Source organism: Papaver somniferum, chromosome 1 (assembly GCF_003573695.1).
Source record: "Papaver somniferum cultivar HN1 chromosome 1, ASM357369v1, whole genome shotgun sequence".
Lineage (NCBI taxonomy): Eukaryota > Viridiplantae > Streptophyta > Magnoliopsida > Ranunculales > Papaveraceae > Papaver > Papaver somniferum.
The window spans coordinates 202,967,804-202,988,942 of NC_039358.1; the positions used below are offsets into that span (position 1 = coordinate 202,967,804).

A 21,139-nucleotide genomic window follows, 5' to 3' on the forward strand; every position below is an offset into this window, starting at 1 on the left:
GAGTTCTCATAATCATATTGTACTGCTTCGTTTTGTTTTCAAGGTTTTACAATTTGAGTTGAACAAATTCATGAAAATCCGATCTTGGTAAGAAGATTTCATCTTCTTAGTTTATTTTTCGTAAGAGGGTTTAGGATTTTATATTGATTGAAGGTCTAATATGTTCGATTTTTTTTTATTTATAAAATGGGTTTACTTCTTCTGGCTCTAAATCATGGATATCAGGTGTTTGTGAAAAAATCACCAAAAAAGATAAATGTGGTAGGCAAACTCAAGTGATCTCGGAAGAAATGTAAGCGCCCGATATGGTAAAAACTGAAGAATTAGGTAAGTGAAGAATGCTTGGAGAAGGCTATAACTGAGTTGTAATATCTTTCTACCGATGAATAAGTTATTGAATCTCTTACAGGATAGTGTTACTTTATCAGAACAATGCGATTGCGAAGAAATGCCTGGACTCACTTTGTAGCCATGTATTCAAAGCAATCAATTTCATTAGGGTTGTTAATTTGAAATACTTCTCATGGAATCATTGTGGAACAGCCTCATCAATGTTCAGGTTTTACTCTGCTTCTTTGAGTTATCATCATTCCGCATTAGTGACTTAATATATGTGTGCTTACATTATTTTCTTTTTGATTTAGATTATTTTGTAGATATTTAATGACATAAACAAGTTTACCAAATTTATAAAAGAGGAAATCGTCAGTACCCCAAATGGTTGTTATTTAGGGACTGATTAGAGTAACATTTCATTATTTGTTGGATTCTGACCTATCAATTCAGTTAATTATTTCATCCCGTTGGTATAAAATCCTCTATATTGCATGCAAATGTTTGATGAGAAATTTGAATGAAAAATTGTTTAAACTGATTAAGTATCCTTTCTCCTGGAACTGCTTCAAGTATGATTGCTTACTATACTTTCTCTTTTGATTTGAACACATACATGAGATTTTAGTTGTTTAACTCGCTTCCATTTTGAATTGGAACACTATATCACGATGGGCACATCTGTGTGTAATTATCTCTCTTGGATAGAAGACTTGCTCCAAATCAAATCTTTGTTCTATATTTTTTATTTAGGTCACAGTTGCCGCAATAACAAATCGAAGATGCAAGAATCGATGAAACCGACAAGTTTGGGGTTAAGAAAACAGCCCCTGCATATGTACGACATATCCATGATGACTGAAGAGAAAATCACAAAGCTCAGATCAAGGTGAACTGGATCCAAGAATGGATTTACTTTAGTATCTAATCTTCATTTATGAATTCTTACTAAATGCAACCTTGATCAACTCATGTTCAGTTTTCCGCTAAAATCTCTCTTCAAAACTCCGCTGGATATATTGAGATAAATTATTGCTCGAGTAAACTAGAGTTGGCGCCTAACATTGTTTCTGGCCTCCATCCCATGCTTTAGTTAGAAACTCTCAACCATTACTAAATCCTCTTGCTCATTCAAATTATGAGTACTACGTTGTTTTGGCTTTCCTTTTAACTTATAGGAAGACTGCAAAAGCTCAGGGCTTGCTTATATTTATTGGTCCGCCTCGGAAGAAATTGATAAGGGCTACCAATAATTCTCAAGGTACTAGGTGTTTCGGTATGTTTATGTTATTAGGCCTACTTTGTATGTATTGAACTTCATGTTTATGTAGGTAGCATCATATTTGATAAGACATTGATATAGATACAGGAAGTGCAATTGATATATTATTTTACCGCACATTCAAAGCAATGGGATATAAAGATGCAGAAATGACACCTACACCCTATAATGTTCATGGATTCAATAAAGCAGTTACAAAGCCAAAGGGAGAAATCGTGACGCGAATATTACTGGGAGAGGTTGAAACAAAGATAACACTGTGTGTGATTAACATTGAGTCACCATACACCATGTTGTTGGGAAGACCATGGGTACATGGATTAAAGGCATTAGCGTCAAGGTTACATCAATGTATCAGGTTTCCAATTCCAAGCGGTATAGGTGAAATCAGAGGAGACATTAAGGCGGCGAATACTTGTAATCAAATAGATGTGCGAAATTATGAAGGGCGAGCAAAGAAACGAAATGATAGATGGAGAAAAACAAAAGAACAAAGGAAAGAAGAGGAGTTTCGAATATACATGATAAGAGCGAAAGAAGGAAAAGGAATACCAGGCGAAGAACCAGCAGAGGAAGGAAGACGAATTAAAGAAATTAAGGAACCAACACATATGAGGGAACCAAAAGCGAATTTTACTGCAGCAGAACCAACAAAAGAAATAAATATAGTAACTGAAGAAGAACCAAAATTATTGAATTGGAACTAAAATGGATAAAGAAGAAGAGGAAAAAATAATAAGCATTCTGCGAGAATATAATGATATTTTTGCATGGAGTATGAAAGAAATGCCAGGAATAGATCCATCTGTCGCATGTCATAAATTAGACATTAAGAAGAATGTAAAGGAATTATTATGGAAGGAATTAAGATTTGCATGGTGGTGGTACCTAAAAAGAACAAAGGAATTAGGATTTGCATAGATTTTACAGATCTAAACAAAGCGGGCCCCAAAGACAGCTTCCCTTTACCCGACATACCTCAAATGGTGGAATCGGCATCAGGGAATGATAGAGTCACAATGTTAGATGAGTACAAAGTCTATAATCAAATTCCTTTGGCAAAAGAAGATCAAGAACACACCGCTTTCTTCGCACCAAGAGGTTTATATTGTTACACGAAAATGTCGTTTGGATTGAAGAATGCCGGTGCGACTTATCAAAGAATGGTGCAGAAAGTGTTCGAAAAATGGATACATAAAACATTGGAAGTCTATGTAGATGATATGATAATTAAAAGCAAAGAGGCGAAAGATCATGTTAATGATTTGCGAGCAATATTTGAACAGATGCGAACATTCGATATTAAAGTAAACCCAGAAAAATGTATAATTGGTGTATCATCAGGAAAATTCTTAGGCTATATTATATCCAAGGAGGGAATACAAGTTGATCCAGAAAAGGTATAAGCAATTAGAGATATGCCACCACCTGCGACAGTCATAAAATATTATTTGGTAAACTTATCCATTATGCAAAAGGCGAAGTAGGGAGAAGAACTGTTATTGTACCTAGCATCAACATCTCATGCATTAATTGCAGTACTGTTACGATCAGATGAAGGTGTAGAAAAACCGATATATTACATAAGAACTCCGCAGAGAAAAATTTATTCAAAAATCGAAAAGATGATTCTCGCACTGGTATATGCATCATTCAAGCTTCGCATTTGTTTTCAAGCTCACAAAATTAAAATATTAACAAAAGTACCAATTCAAAACGCAATGAAGAATTCAAAGAGGTCAGGAAGAATAGAGAGGTGGAATGCACAATTAGGAAACTATGAGATTGGTTATGAAATTTTATCTTCACCAAAGTCTCAAGTTATCGCAGAGTTTCTTGCAGAATTTCCAATAGAAAAAGATGAATATGTAGAAGAAATGATGGAGGTGGATGAAGAACATGGAAATTCTAAAGATTTATTGACTAAGAGAAATCCAAACAGATGGGAGATTTTGGTGGATGGATCCTCCAATGGATAAAGAAATGGGATTGGTATTGTATTCATTTCACCAACGAGAGCGAGAATGGCTAACTCATTCAGATTGGACTTCGTATCCACAAATAATGAAACTGAATATGAAGCAGTCATTCACGCACTAAGATTAGCAATTGAAATGAAGATTGAGGATGCGTGAATGACTAGTGATTCTCAGCTGGTAATTCGTCAGATAGAAGGAAGATATAGTACTAATGAACCATTTTTGCAAAAATATAGGAGATTGGTTATGGATTTAGCAATGCAAATTCCAAAAATAAGTTGGAGACATATAGGGAGAAAATATAATAGACTTGCATATGCATTGGCGTTCATACCATCAATGTTAGTAGATCTGGTCGCAAGGGATATAAAAATACAAACACTAATATTACCATCTATAGAAAAGGGTGAAGAAGTGCAAACAGATGTGATGATCATATACGATACACAAGCAAAAAATGTGAGCGACGAGAAAGATTGGAGAACTGAGATACACTCTTATTTAAAGAAGGGGGAATTGCCGAAGAAAAGATTAGAAGCACACAAATTAAAAAGACGTGCGACAAATTATGAATTAAGGGATGGTGTTCTTTATAGAAGGTCATTCCTCGGACCTTCGCTCAGATATCTTACGCGAAAGGAAGGAATCGAAATTTTAAAAGCATTACACTATGGCGATGCTGGAAACCATAGTGGAGGAAGATCATTCGGATACAGAGCAAAAATACAGGGATATTACTGGCCATATATGCACGAAGATGCAAAACAAGTTTCGAGGAGATGCGAAGAATGTCAATATCATGGCAACAAGATACATGCACCTGGGGCTATGCTTAATACATCAACAAATGTGTGGCCCTTTGGAAAATGGGGAATAGATATTGTTGGACCATTTATACCAGGAATGGGACAAAAAAGGTTCCTAATTGTCGCAACATACTATTTCACTAAATGGGCAGAAGTAAAAGCAGTTCAACATATCCGCGATAAAGACATCTTCACATTCATTTTTGAAAATATTATATGCAGATTTGGCATTCCTGCACAATTGATGTCTGATAATGGGAAGCAGTTGGAAGGCGAGAATATAACAATGTTGCTCAATGCGTTCAAAATTCAAAGTGGCAAACCTACCCCTTTGTATCCTCAGAGTAATGGACAAGTAGAAGCTACAAACAAAACAGTCGCAGACAACCTGAAGAAAAAGTTAGAAGGGAACAACAAAGGATGGTGCGAACAAGTACATAATGTAATATGGGCTTACAGAACTACAAGAAGAGAAGCAACCGGAACGTCGCACTTCTATCTGACATATGGAGTAGAGGCAGTGCTACCAACAGAAGTGATCATCCCTACCAGAAAGAGAGAAGCTTTGGAAAAGAATTTAAGTTCGGACTTGATCTTAACAAAGTTTGATGATTTGGAGGAAGTAAGAAAAGTCGCTTTGCAGCACATGGAAAATTATCAAAAAAGACTAGCTCGAGAATACAACAATTGGGTTAAAATAAGAGAATTCCAACCAGGCGAATTAGTGCTACGCGAAATTCCAGTATATCAAAAAGGAAAAGATGGAAAATTGGAGAAAAGCTGGGATGAACCTTATATAATAGAATGAATAGTTGGAGAGGGAGCCTATGAATTAATGGATCCTGAAGGACGAAATACAGGTCGTAAATTAGATCGCCCTTGGAATAGGCAGTTCTTAAAAAGTATTATCGATAGCCACTTGCGAATCAATTCGCATGGATAAAAAGTTAATATTTAGAATATTTGTAATGCGAATATTTCGTTTGAAAGTTAAGAAATTCTATAAAAGAAAAGTAAGACCTCGATAAAGGATACACAAAATGATATTTATTATCAGATTGGCTAGGAATCTGAATGTGGCGTGCACACTAGTTCGGTCATATGCAAGAGGAAATATAGTAAGACCTATCGCACGTCACAATCGGAAAGACCTAGAAGGCATGACCCAAGGGAAGGATACACCGACCCCAGAACTTGAGTTGTGGAGATTTGGGGTGAGAATTAAACGATAATGCCCATCCGGGAGAGATACCTTAAATTTTCAGTCTAAGATAGAAATCTTAGATTGAGAGCCTAAGGTGAGAAAGACTCTCCCAAGGAGTGCAGAAACTCGATCAGGGCGCCGAGGTACACGGTTGAGTCAAGAGTGCCCGGGGCGTCTGTAGCGTACCTTTCCACTCTTGACAAGTCCTGACTATGATGCACTCGGTCCGAAGATACCCCACTTAGGGTGCGGTCTTGATGCCATAAACCTTATCGGTAGTGTATGCGAGACTGCGAAATCAACTGGTTGCTTCATAACCGGATGGGAAGAGCCATAATATTAACCCGGTAGAGGTAAGCTTCCTTGAAGGGGCAACCAGAGGGGAAGATAAGGACGGCACCCTCCATTAGGGAGATGAATTGTGTCAAAAGACGTAAATATCATAAGGCTTTTACTCATGGGAGTACTAAGACTTGTGATATTTATGCGACAAACCTGAAGAGGAAATAATACAAGCGAAAAAGATAAGACGAGATCAATGGGTCGATGTACTAAAATGCAAATACCTCCTGCGATCTCGTCGCACAAAAATGAGGCAGGATAAGACCTTTACATAGGAAGGCAAAATAAGACCTCCCAGGTAAATTAAACAAACTACTGATAAATTCGCACGATTGTTTCTTCCAATAAAAATAATAAGAGGCAAGTATGGGAATTAAGAAAACAATGTATTATCTTCGTTGCAACAAACAAATATACGAAGACTCAAAATACATCGAAATAAAGAAAGAAAATCAAGAATGCTTAACAGCAACATCTTATTCAAAAAACTTTTCAGACTTTAGCACTGAATCCAGGATTTTCAAACTTAGCACCAGCCTTATTAGCAGACTTCTCTTCTTCTTGCTGACTTTCTTCATTATCTTGATCTTTTTTATCATCGCTTAAAAAGTCAAAATCATTATCTGGCTCAGGATATTCTTCATCCGCACTCACATTGCATACGGGGAATTTTACTGCTGGAAGAGAGTTGCTTGAGAGAATTTCGTGAATAAAAGATTGGGCACTGATTTAAAGATTTTTCGTGGTTGTAGTAATAAAGGTTCGAACTCTAAGATTTGTGAAGGTGAAGGATTTTTAGATTTATAAAAATTATATACAAATATAGACAAATTGGTAGAGAGGTACTGGGACTAATGATTCGGCCAATCTTCATAACATAAGGCTTAATGATTTATTCTCAACAATAATAGCTCAAAACATATATGGACTCTTATTTTGCCAAAGTCGATTCTCAAAACATTGGTTGTAAATGTTAAGCATGGAACATCAAATCACCTAAGCTAAGCATGACCCATCTAATCAAATAACACCCAATTTAATCAAATCATATTTCACTTAATTTTTAATGCAAAAGTCTTAAAAAGAATTAATAAAATTACCCATTTATGAAGCTCGGCCTCCTCCGTCGCCCCAGTGTTGGGGTTTAACTCATCATATTAAAAATGCTCTCAAAATATTTCATTGATGCTCAAAAGTGTTTTACAATGAAGAGAAATACAAGAAATTGATGTAAAACAGAACTCTGCGACCCACAGAAGGCGTCCAGAATCAACGACAGAGCTGAGGTGCTGTTGTCGTTGAAGAACTACGACCCACAAAGGACAGTCGATGTTGCTGTTGAAGAACGACTGCTTCTGAGAGTCCGTTCTTCGTGTTCTTCAGGCGTGTTAATGGCAGCAGCAGCAGCAGGTAACTTCTCTGCAACTCCTCCTGCGCCTCTCTGCTCGCCTCCAAACCTCCCCAAACTCTCGACAACCATTCTAGTAGACCCAAAGATCATATTTATACTCAAAGACACGCTGAAATCCCTCGCCATAACTCCAAATAATTCGTCTTTACTCGGCAGTGAATAACATTATTTTGAATATTTTCTTACCAGATTTAGAATTTCACACGTAAACTTGGATCCTGCACGCTCTAGTAAGGCTTATACATGCCTCATAAGTCATCCAACTCCTCCAAAACACTTCCATGCACAACCAAAACACACACAACACCGTGTACAGGTCGTGTTCACTCCGTGTAGCTCTGTTTTGAGCTCGAGAATCAAATCGATATTTCCAGCCAATTCCGATCAAATTCGACACCCAAACTATCTTCCTTAGGCTAAATCACATCTTTCTACCAAAATTCAGCCATTGAATCGACCTAGCACTACTTCATTTATTTGATCGAAAATTCTCCTGTGTGTGAACATTTTTCCCGCCAATTTTGAGAATTTATATTGTTGAAGAAGGTGCCCCTTATCCTGGACTGGGGTGCGAATAGCAGATGCCTTGGGGGTGACCTGGGGGTGCCCCTTAGTAATTAGGTTACCCCTTATCCAAACTTGGGAGTCCGAATAACACGTGCCCTCCGGGTGCCAAAATCAACTTTCGAGCCGAATTTTCTTAAAATATTTATTTCCAAAAAATACCTACAAATACATAAAATAACAAAATTAGTACAAAATCGAGTGCCAACAATATATAGTATTGAGATCAAATTAGACACAAAAATGTGTCTATCAAATACCCCCAAACTTATTATTTGCTAGTCCTCGAGCAAAATTTATTCTTGAAAAGTGACCGAGTTAATCTCGGGTGGGTTTATCAGAGGTGTACCCAAAAACCAATACTCCGGATCCTAGCTATCTACGCAGAACCTTGGAAAGCACTAAAGAACCTCCTTGGTTGGCATACAATTATTGATTCTAAGAGGAAGAACCCTGATGCGAAATTCCAATTGCTGTACACGAGTTTGCACTCAAGCATACTAAAATTCATATAAGTGACAGAGCTCTACTAAGATAGTTTCACGATGGACATCATACTCGGAGTCAGACTAATCACATGAAAAGATTAAGTAGATGGAAAAAGAAAAATGTAGATGGTTGAAAAGTGAACGGTGTTTCCCATATCTGTCTGAAGGCCTCTGCCAAGATGAACCTAACCTAAATGACTGAGATACCGGTCTGACTAATATTAACACACTGGCATATACAAGGGAACCAGTGGTCAATAACTTAAATCTAGATCAACAAACTGGCAAATACAAGGGAACCAGCAGTTGACTACACATAACAATAACCATTTTTTTTTTTTTTTTTTAACTTAACGGCATGAATAGATCTTTTTGATCCAAGCGCATGCTTCTTGTCAGCAGATTACACGATAGTTCCCACGGGTCCTGCATTCCACGCTTGCTTAGGCGACGGAAACAGGGAGAACACACGCATATTGCTATCCAAGTGTTAATACTTATTCCGATTGGTCTAACTGGTCCGGTCTTTTTTTTTTTTTTTTTTTTTTTTTTTTTTTTTGGAAAAGGTAACTCAGTCACTCTATTTCACCCTAGCAAAGGTAACAACTTGAATCGTGTGCCCCACCAAATCACTTGAAATAAAAGAAAAAATAGAACGTGAAAAGGACTCGACGAGATATGGCGAAACTATCATGTTATTTCTAACACCTGAGCTCTGTGCTTTTATGAATAGACTCTATAGATGTTTCCATCTAGTCAGATTGGTTCCTCAACTCCTAAAACAAAAATGTTTCCATCCACTTAGATTGGTTAGTGCTATCCTTAATAGGCATAAATTTCTAGGCTCTGGAGTTTATTTATTGCAACTAAAAAGTTTCTCCCATACCCCCAAACTTAAATCTAACATTGTCCTCAATGTTCTAAAGATGAAACTAAAAGCATGAACAAGGAGAAACTGTTACCACTTGAAGCAAAAGAGATAAGGAAGGATATTACCGTGTCGCAAGAATATTGGGTTACCTCCCAAGAAGTGCTAAGTTTAAAGTCTTCAGCCAGACTTAGGAAAGGATTAGTCAACTCAACCATAAAGTAACAGTCGAAATAACTGTGGGTCTTCAAAACGAAAAGAGCTGACCAAAGGAAACTACAATAACCAAGAAAATGAACAAGAATAACATGCCCTTATCTAGTTTTCTGATTAAGAAATTTATATCTAATTGTGGTTCAGGTTCAGGTTCTATGAAAGGGTCTAAATAAAATATTTTCCTCGGATGCATTTCCTCATAGGTTGGATCCAAATTATTAGGTCCTAGAGTCTGGAAAAACTCAAATATGATCTTAGAAGCGCACAATAATAACCTAAATAACTGAGGATCCTCTAAGCCAATAAGATTTGACTTACAAATTTGACCACAATGAGAGTAGTGGTCATTCTTAAGCAAATGTGTCGATTCTAATTTCCTAAAGCATTTAGGTCTAGTCTCACAACTTAATATTCGACACATTTGGAATATAAACGTTCCCACAGTTGGAAGAAAACTATTTGGTGGGAAAACAAAGTCAATCTGGGGATCATAGCCTGGGCAAACCACATCAACCAGAGGATGGGTTTCTAACGACTGAACTCCTTCATGGACATCATTAGGCTCGGGAAAACGAGTATGAAGGTAATCTTGTAAAATGGTCGAGGCACAGATATCAAGTCCTAAGTGTAGGGACTTTCTGAGAGTTAAAGGTAAGGCACTAGGGAAGTGATAATCACCCCCAAACTTAGAGTTTTCAGTGTCTCTAGATAGACCTCTAATTATTTCTTGAATTTCCGTATCTTCAGAGTCCTTAAAATATTCAAGAGATTCTTCTAAGTTATTATCAGGTAGTGCATCTTTACTCATCTCTACGGGTCTATCTTTTTCTTCCAAGACTATTGTTTCTAAGTCGCTAGACTCTAAACAGTATTTTCGAAATGAACCCGTTCCTCTAAACCACTATCGGCTTCGTAAACAGGAAATACTACGTCGTCTAAAACGGTGGTATCCCTAATCAAATCCTCGTCCTTTTGAATAGGTGAATAATCATAAAAATTATTTGGATTTGAACTAGAAATAATATAATCACTATACAACTCAATTGGATTACTAGACTCCTGATCACTATGCCTACAAATTTCAGATTCTTCATCACTGCTATCCTCATCATCATAGTACGAAAATGATTGAACCTTATCTAAATAAGTAGTGTCTTTTATTCTAACCTCGTCCTCTAAATTAGGCAAATATTCACTATTTATCAAGGGTAGAATTGGAAACACTATTTTGGAAAATTAGATTATTTCGAGCAGCATTAGCTAACTGTTCATTTTCTTCCTCTAAACGTGCTTGAATTTCACTGAGCGTAACACTTATACTTTCACAAGTCTCATTGAATATCTTAGACCGTTGTGTACTCTCTTCTCTTGAACTAACTGCACGTTCATACTCCCTTCGAATTTGTTGGTAGGTTTCTTCTAGAGATTGAACAGGTTTAGAAATGTCATAATCAGGACTAGTTTTTAAGTAATTTTCCAAAAACGCATGACTAGTACTATAATATTCCTGATTTTCTTGCTCGTAAGACCAATTCGTGTGTGGATAGTAATTGGGCTCACTATGGTATGAACCATAACCTTGAAAAGGTTGGCGTTCCCAACTACTATTCCCACCATGGTCATAAAACTGATGATGTCCATATTCAAATTCAGGTCGATACTCATTGTATTGGCTTCTATCATACCAGTTCGACATTCTTAATTGCAAGGGAATTCTACACAATCACAAACAAGGCCGACTCGACTCCACCAAAACAAACCTAAAGATTTCTAGCAAACAAAAAGCATGATGGCTCCACTTAGATTGTTTCTAGACCAGCTTCTATCTTTCGAAAGGGAATTCGTTGCAATTTGAGCAAACCCCTCTGGAATCAATCCGAGTCAAAGTAAGTTGAATTGAGGCGAGGGAAGCTCAGTGGAGCTTTGATACCCAAGGCCTCACCGCTATCACAAGGCGGCGCAGTCACGCATTCAACTCACAGAAACCATCATGAACTTTGGAGTGTGCTTAAAGAGCAACCAATATTTTTCGAACGAGTTTCCTATTAAGCTCGTTACCCTATCGGTCTCGTTCTATTCCAAATTTTAAGCTTAGGTTCGCGTTCGGTTTCGTTTTCCTAAGGCGGGCAAGAAGAGAACGGTGATGAAATCCGAACCCTTATCTTGTTTAGGCCAGGCCTTGCCCTTTACTAGGAAAATAAAACAGTCCGGTTCGTCCTCAAACAATTATCACCTTAAGGCAGACAGTAACCCTTGCAGGAGATTCGCGGGTGTTTCGATTGGACTTACCTCCCGTACCAGACGGGCGATGAACCGTTGTCGTCGACTCGGGCCACGACTCCTATGCCGTGTGCGAACCCGAGGGGCCGAGACGATATAGTAATCGTCGTCCTTCCCTGCAAACAGTTTGTATTTAATTTTTTTTTTTTTTAAACCCTTCCGTAGGGTTTAAAAATAATGTCCAAAGTCCAGAATAAAGTCCAAATAAAAAAGAAAGTCCAAAAAAAAAAATTACAGTTTTCCTCACACACTCTAAAAAAAAAATTAAAAATTAAATCCTAAAATTGTCCTTTTTTTCTTCTCTTTTCGCTTTTCGCTTTAAGCTTTTTCCTCTCCAAGTCCTTAGTGCTCCACTTCGAACCTGTAAATCAAAGACAAAAAGACAAAGTAAAAAGGAACAAATAATTCTAAAAAAAATATAAACCTAAAAAAAAAAATTCTACCTAAGCACAAATCCGCGTCGGCGGCGCCAAAATGATTAAAGATTTTTCGTGGTTGTAGTAATAAAGGTTCGAACTCTCGATTGTGGGAAGGATTTTTAGATTTTAAAAATATATACAAATATTGACAAATTGGTAGAGAGGTACTGGGACTAATGATTCGGCCAATCTTCATAACATAAGGCTTAATGATTTATTCTCAACAATAATAGCTCAAAACATATATGGACTCTTATTTTGCCAAAGTCGATTCTCAAAACATTGGTTGTAAATGTTAAGCATGGAACATCAAATCACCTAAGCTAAGCATGACCCATCTAATCAAATAACACCCAATTTAATCAAATCATATTTCACTTAATTTTTAATGCAAAAGTCTTAAAAAGAATTAATAAAATTACCCATTTATGAAGCTCGGCCTCCTCCGTCGCCCCAGTGTTGGGGTTTAACTCATCATAGTAAAAATGCTCTCAAAATATTTCATTGATGCTCAAAAGTGTTTTACAATGAAGAGAAATACAAGAAATTGATGTAAAACAGAACTCTGCGACCCACAGAAGGCGTCCAGAATCAACGACAGAGCTGAGGTGCTGTTGTCGTTGAAGAACTACGACCCACAGACGACAGTCGATTTCACTGTTGGGGAACGACTGCTGCTGCGAGTCCGTTCTTCGTGTTCTTCAGGCGTGTTAATGGCAGCAGCAGCAGCAGGTAACTTCTCTGCAACTCCTCCTGCGCCTCTCTGCTCGCCTCCAAACCTCCCCAAACTCTCGACAACCATTCTAGTAGACCCAAAGATCATATTTATACTCAAAGACACGCTGAAATCCCTCGCCATAACTCCAAATAATTCGTCTTTACTCGGCAGTGAATAACATTATTTTTGAATATTTTCTTACCAGATTTAGAATTTCACACGTAAACTTGGATCCTGCACGCTCTAGTAAGGCTTATACATGCCTCATAAGTCATCCAACTCCTCCAAAACACTTCCATGCACAACCAAAACACACACAACACCGTGTACAGGTCGTGTTCACTCCGTGTAGCTCTGTTTTGAGCTCGAGAATCAAATCGATATTTCCAGCCAATTCCGATCAAATTCGACACCCAAACTATCTTCCTTAGGCTAAATCACATCTTTCTACCAAAATTCAGCCATTGAATCGACCTAGCACTACTTCATTTATTTGATCGAAAATTCTCCTGTGTGTGAACATTTTTCCCGCCAATTTTGAGAATTTATATTGTTGAAGAAGGTGCCCCTTATCCTGGACTGGGGTGCGAATAGCAGATGCCTTGGGGGTGACCTGGGGGTGCCCCTTAGTAATTAGGTTACCCCTTATCCAAACTTGGGAGTCCGAATAACACGTGCCCTCCGGGTGCCAAAATCAACTTTTCGAGCCGAATTTTCTTAAAATATTTATTTCCAAAAAATACCTACAAATACATAAAATAACAAAATTAGTACAAAATCGAGTGCCAACAATATATAGTATTGAGATCAAATTAGACACAAAAATGTGTCTATCAGGCACTAGAATGGCCTTTGCGAATAACTGCTCTTTCGAGATTTCTAGCATTTATCTTTAAAAAATTCTTTTGAAATGCAAACCTTCTTCGCGCTATGCTTCGAGGCGCAGAAAGATAGAGCTCAAGGTTTCCACGAGACATTTCCAGATTTTCATATTCTTTGCGAACTTTGGATAATTCATAATTCAGTTGAGTGACAACAGACTGGTGCGATTTTTCAAAATCTAAAAAGAATAATAAATATCCATAAATAAAAATGAAGAATAAAAACTGTGTGGAAAAATACTAAGAAATCGTAATAAGGCAGTCAACTCTAGCTGACTACCTTGGAAGAATTTAGAAAAGGCAAGGGTATTGTCCTTCATACATTCCATAGCCTTATCAAATCCATCACCAACTGAACCACTGAGGCGAGATCGAATTTTCTTTTCTTCGGAAGAAAGAGATTTGTTCTTTTTCTTAAGAACATCGTAGGAATTCTTCAATTAACTGTATTGTTCTTGAAACTGATTTTGCTTCACAGAAATACTTATGTTATTCTGAATTAGTTTCTCATTTCGGGAGATTAAATCTTTAAGCGAAGTGTCGTACTGCTCCTTCAGTACGCGAAGAGTTCGCGCTTGGTTTTTATTTATTTCATGAAGAATTGAATACTGATGTGAAAACATTACTTCTTTCTTCGAGAAACATAGTTTCTCCCTAGAAAGAGTATGGTTTTCTTCTGATAAAGTTTGATGAAGCAAGTCAGCGTCGCGTGACAATTTAGAAAAATAAGATGCTTGATCACTAAAAAAATCAATTTTTTGAGTGAATTGGTTATTTTCATGGGAAAGATTGTTAATCTGATCATGCGAATATGAATATTGATTATCAAATTGGTTTAATTGAGACTGCAACTTCACGTTATTCGCTTAAGTATCTTCAACAAGGAATTGAAAATCATGTCTCTCATTCGTACGCTTCCGGTTTAAATCTTAACAAATTCATGAAGAAATCATATCTCTCATTTGTACTCAAATATAATAATAAATACCTCTAAGTTTTTGATTTTCGCAGCGAAGAGTTTCAACATCAAAATTTGAAATTTGGAGTTCTCCTCTCAGCTTTTGTACTTCCTTTTCCAAAGAAACATTTTTCAGCGAAAGTTCCAACTGAGAACAACTAGATTCAAAATGCTTTTCAGCAAACATCACGCGACGATGAGAATCCTAAAAGGCAAAAGATGAAGTTAGTATAACTTGGAAGTATCATAAAAGAAGATAAAGTTAAGGTGCGAAAGATAATTACCAGAACATCTAGAGCAACATGGAAACTCTGGTCAATTTGGGAGAGGACCTCATCCCTTGAAGATTTATCAACGGGAAATTCACATAAAAGCTTGCTTAAGGCGGAACAGGAGCGAAGCTTGCAAGGATCATCAATTAAATATTGGGAAGAATTTATGACGTCGGATAGAGTTTGAGCAGCAAGTTTTACACTATCCAAAGCTTTCTTGTTCAAAGGAAATGAACTTAATAAGGAAAGAGAATAAGGAGTAGTAAAATCTTTTGGGACGGGAGATTTTCTTGAGGAAGGTTTGGTTGAGAGCTAGATTTAATGGGTGAAGGAAAAACTTGATTTGCATGTGATGGAGTCGCAGAGGCAATAGTAGGAGTGCTTTTGTTTCCTTGATTAAGACAAAACTCCTTATTCACAGGAGACTCCTTAAAAAGTTCATTATAAGTAACATAGGAATTCTCATCTGTAAGAGGAATTGTTGGTGAAGGAGTAGCATGAACATTCTTTTCAGAAGCTCGAGGAGATATAAGAATAACAGGAACATCTTTCTCAAGAGTTTGACTTATTGTAGGAGTGATAGGAGGGCTAGTATGCGAAGGTTGAACTGTGGTTATAGGAACAACATTTGTAGCACTAAAATCTAGAATAGAAAGATTTGAAGAGAGTGGTATGGGTTTGCGAGACTTCCTAACTTTTTTCTTCTTACTATCAACCATCTCAGAATCGGAAGGCTGCGAAAATAAAATAGATAAGAAATAGAGGCAACAATATTGTTTTAAAACAGATTGGGTATTTCTTACTTCTTTATTGTGCGAAGCCTTCCTTTTGTGAGATTCCTTATTTTGAGATTCATTATCAATGATTGGTTTCTTCTTCTGCGATTCCTTATTTTCGCTCGAAGAAGACTTGGGTTTTTGCATGATTCGAAGAGCGCTAATGGAAGAACTTTTCCTGCGAAAGTATGGGAATTAAATCAGTAAAGAGAAAAATTTTAGAACGGTTAAAATCAATAGTCATCATGAGGAAAGGAAAAAAACTTCGATTCAGAGTTCATAGTGGAAAAACAATAACATAAGATATCAATAACAGATGAAGATGAATAGCAACAAGAGAGAGAAGATAAGTGAAGAAGAAGGAAAAGATTATTATTGAAAAACCCTTAAATAAGTGAAAAGAAGTAACCGGTTGAAGATGGTTCAAGCCGGTAAAAAGGAAGAAAATCGACACGTGTAGAGAGAAACTTGAAACTCGGAAAATTTTCGGCAAAGTAAAATGAAAAAAGATAAGCATGTGCGAATTACAAGAGGGGAATTTCTCATATCGCTCGCTCTGAAGAATAAGCAATATGAGAAGAGGCAAATGTAGGAGTTAAATATCGCACATGTTAACAATTACGCGAAGTAAATACAACCTAAGCGAAGAAAGTCGCACACAACAAAGTTGAGACGACGCAACAGATGATGTCAGCAAAGTCACGGGTAAAGTGTGAAGAATTATGCGAAGAAGTATTCTATGCGAAGGTGAGCGATTGTATATGAGCGAATATGTCGCATAGTGATCCCGAAAATAATGAGTTTCTTAGCTGTCATCCACTATGTAAAACCTTATATAAAGGGGAGAGGTCATTGTTTCTGGAAGAATTCTAAGGTAAGTCTTGATCAAGAAATAGGGAGAGAGAGAGAAAGTGAGTCTAGGTTTCAAGTAAAATTGCTGTAATACTTGAATCTATCTTATAAACATTCTCCATATTCAATTAATCAAATAAGAATTCGTAATGATCACTTAATTATTGGATTAGTTTAAGTGGATTGTGGTTGTAAGGAAACTTACAACTACAATATTTTTGAAAGGGAGCTTCTCCCAACGTAGAACAAGCACTCCAAGAACACTAACACATCCAGGTTGGATGAATATCAGGCAGCTGATAAAAGTCATTAAAAATCTTAAATCTGTTTTCAACATATAGTAGTACTAATTTGTTGTTAAAAAATAACAAAAAATGATTCTTAATTAAACTGAGATGTCATTACATTTGCAGGTGTGATTGTGAGACTGACATATATCATAAAACCAACAACATATATCAAATGCTCCATCGATCCTGTAACAGAAGTTGGATGCAGAAGAACAACGATTTTGTGATTGAACTAATTTTCAGTACTGTCCTTTAAGTTTATGTAGGCTTCTTTGTCGTTTCAGATAACAGATTATGCTGCAATGAAAACAATGAGGAAAGTTTTCACAATTTCAGTCTCATTGTTGCGTCTCTGTGTGTGTTTGCGCTTCTTTTCACTCCCGCACACATCTCATGTATTGTCCGTGTAATTTGAGTATCCAACGGTAATGTTATATGCATTATCTATGGGACTCGTACCATATTTGTTCAAGAGTAAAATGTTACAATCTAGAGGGTAACTTTAGTTGTTCCTCCTTTTGTACATACTTTATGAAGGCTATTATTGGGGCGTCACATTCCAATAGAGGGGCGTCATCTAATAAGACAAAAACGGATCATCCATAAGTAATATAAAAAACTCCTTATCTCAAATAATTTTTTAATGACTAAACAACCCTTATTTAGTTAATTTTAATTTAATTAGATAAAAATTAAATTAATGAATTTTGTTGTATACTTGGTGAATTCTAGGACAAAGTTTTTGTGGGATGAAAAACTGGCCGTAAAATAAACTTCTACGGTTGGAAATGATCCAAATTTAAACGTAAAATCACTTCTACGGTTGGAAATATTCTAAACCCGGACGTAAAATCACTTATACGGTTGGAAATATTCCAAACATAGACGTAAAATCACTTCTACGGTTGGAATTAAAAGAAAACTGGATATAAAATCAGATTCTACGGTTGGAATTAAAAGGAACCTGGACGTAAAATGAGCTTCTATGGTTGAAACTAATTAAAGCCTGGACGTAAAACTACATGCAAATAAAATTTTACGGTTGGAATTAATCCAAACCTGGACGTAAAATCACTTCTACGGTTGGAAATAATCCAAACCTGGACGTAAAAGCACTTCTGCGGTCGGAATTAAAAGAAAATTGGACGTACAATCGGATTCTACGGTTGGAATTAAAAGAAACCTGGACGTAAAATGAGCTTCTACAGTTGGAACTAATTCAAACTTGGACGTAAAATTACATGCAAATAAAATTCTACGGTTGGAATTAATTCAAACCTGGACGTAAAATCACTTCTAGTTAAAGGGTAATCTAAACATTTTGTATATGAGTTAGGATATTCCATAACCCCTTTTTTGGACATTAAGAATCGAAGTGAAGCCCTTCTATTGGAGTGTGACGTCCCAATAATAGCCTTCTACTTCATAGCGAGATATTTTCTACACTAGTACAAATCTTTACATTGGCCACACTTAATCACCGTGTCCATAGGCTTTTGGTCATGGATTTTTTTCGCTCCAAAAATGTGGCATCAGGTGCCGAGACAAAAAGGTATTCTTATGGCTGCATAAACTTTGAGTGGCTATAAAATATGATTAACCATGGCCATAACTCTAAAACCGTGTCTATATGGTACTCAATATTTTTTTGGTAGTTAAGCATTTTCACTATCACCGTGGCCATAGGATCCTTATAGACACATAATTTAATTATATGTGGCTAAAGTTTACCTTAAAGTCACGTAAATTTTATTATAGTCGTGGCCTTTGTCATCAATTGGACACGCAAAATTCATTTTATCATGGCCAATTCATGAGTTGCGGTCACACTAATTTTTCTCAACCATGGCCATCTCTATCATTTGGACACACGGAAAATAATTTAACATGGCTAATACATGATTTGTAGTCACGTTTAATCTATGGTACCATGGCCATCCATATTTTTGGACACATGATAAACATTTTACATGGCCAATTAATAAGTTATGGCTACTAAAAATTTGTAGCACCGTGGCTAAATTTTTTCGAAAGACACATCAAGTGTGTTGAATGTAGCTATTGTTCACCTTTTGGATACATCAAGTGTTTTCAATGTAGCTATTGTTCACCTTTTGGACACATCAAGTTTTTTGAATGTAGCTATTGTTCAACTTTTAGACACATCAAGTGTTTTCAATGTAGCTATTGTTCACCTTTTGGACACATCAAGTTTTTTGAATGTAGCTTTTGTTCACCTTTTGGACACATCAAGTGTTTTGAATGTAGCTATTGTTCACCTTTTGGACACATCAAGTGTTTTCAATGTAGCTATTCAAAAATCACCTAAATAACCATCCATAAAAAATTAATGAAGACTACAATTAGAATTGTACCAAAATAATTTCATTTCACAATATAATAAACATCTCAATCTGATAATTGTGCAGTAACCTTGAGAAAACAAACTTTCAAAGAGAGACTTAAAAGTTTAAACATCCAAATCCTATAGTCCACGACTATTTCTATTAATAATTAGGCTGCAGTCTTGAGTCTCTTGCTGGATCTCCGACACTTTAGTTCCCCGCTCTTCATATATGAAGGTTTCTTCTTCTTTGTCTTCTTAGTGTTTGGGTCAGAATCATATTCATCGTTTGGGTCAGAATCATGTTCACCGGGGTCTGAAAGTGGATGGCCCTGCAGCAAGCCAGTGGATGTATAATTAAGGGAAAAAACCATGTTAACAGTTATATGGTCAGGATGCAGAAGGTAATAAACATGTATAATAAAGCAACTTACACTAGAGCAAGAGATCACAAACTCTTTAGGCCAAGCTACTATAGATTTTTCAGCATCCTCTACTGTTTTGAGATGAGTAGATGGGACTGGAAAACAATGATTCTTTAATATCGACTTTTCAACCGTCACTCTGACACAATCATCCCGGAGTGGATCTCCATGAACCTTCTGACCTGGCACTGATGGAAGAACCGAACCCCATGCAATGATATTTCTCAGTGAAGCATGAGCCAGTTTGCATTTACCAATCTTCAAAACATAAATGTTATATTGACATCAACAGATTCAAATCTCAAAATGCTTAAATGCCTGTGAAAAGGACATACCGTTGAAAGTTCAGTTTTGTCTTTCGATTGAGAATTGTCTGGTGAACTAAGGGGTAGATGCTCAGATGCAGGAGACTTTTGTTTGTATTTTCCAGACTACAAAAATATACGCTATATTAACATCAACAAAAAATGGAACTCTCAAAGAACTATATATTTTAAATACCTGCAAAAGAAACATATCATTTGGAGTTCAGAACTATCTTTCGATCCCGTAGACTGAGATACATTTTCAGATTCAGGGTCATTTCTATTTGTATTAGATTCATTCCTTTCAGTCGGAGAAATGCTTGTAACAGGGAATTCAAGCATAAGAGACTTCTCTCTAATAGGAGATTTCTATATAGTGCAGTTGACATATTAGATACTGCAGAATTATTAGGAAATACATACTTAATCAAAATTACTTGGATGATGTTAAACATACCCGTGCCTTTTTGCTTTTGATTTTCTTTTTCAATATGCCTTGAGATTTTAGCTGAGACATTAAGCTGCTCATCATTTCTTCTTGTGCCTTCATTGCTGCCTTCATTTCCTTCATTTCTGCATCCTTCCTATCTCTCTCCATTTGGTTCGCGCGTCTTTCATCTTCCAGTTGTTTCTTCAGTTCAATGTGCTCCTTGGATGCTCCTTTCCGTGGCATGTGCCAGTACGTTGTTGGAGTCACTCCCTTGCCTATACATCTTACACGCCCAGCATGTTCTTCCCCAAACACAAGGGTGATAGAATCATTGCCTGGTTGTTTTCTCAAAGTTCCATCTTCCAGCTGCTTATCAAAATCCTCCTGCACAAAAAAAGAATTAAGGGATTAGAAGTGATAATCAATTAAATCAAAATTATTTTCACATTTACTCAAGCACAAAACAAATATCTAGATAGTTTCAGTCGTCTTACAAGCTGAGCTGCTTTTTCCCTAACATCATCGTCATCGTATTCTCCATTTTTTTTTGATGTGCCTTCCTCCATAGTAAAGACCGTGAAGGATTTTCATCTTCAAGGATCTCTTTCTCATTAATCTAGTAATTATAAAATACACAAGAAGAAAAATTAGATAGATAATACTATAATTTAAACTGGAAATAATAATAATTTTGTA

The 21,139-nt window shown here is 36.5% G+C and overlaps 1 protein-coding gene across 1 annotated transcript; it reads left to right on the top strand.

Annotated features, from left to right (window-relative positions):
• Window positions 1-1,743: 1,743 nt before the first annotated feature.
• On the top strand, window positions 1,744-2,322 carry LOC113358409. The gene has a single exon (XM_026601975.1). It carries the CDS (start codon window positions 1,744-1,746, stop codon window positions 2,320-2,322), a length of 579 nt encoding a protein of 192 aa, XP_026457760.1.
• Window positions 2,323-21,139: the final 18,817 nt, after the last annotated feature.

What these genes read in the sequence shown, in the direction of transcription:
- LOC113358409 (XM_026601975.1), top strand. Translation starts at nt 1,744, where the DNA reads ATGGGATATAAAGATGCAGAAATGACACCTACACCCTATAATGTTCAT.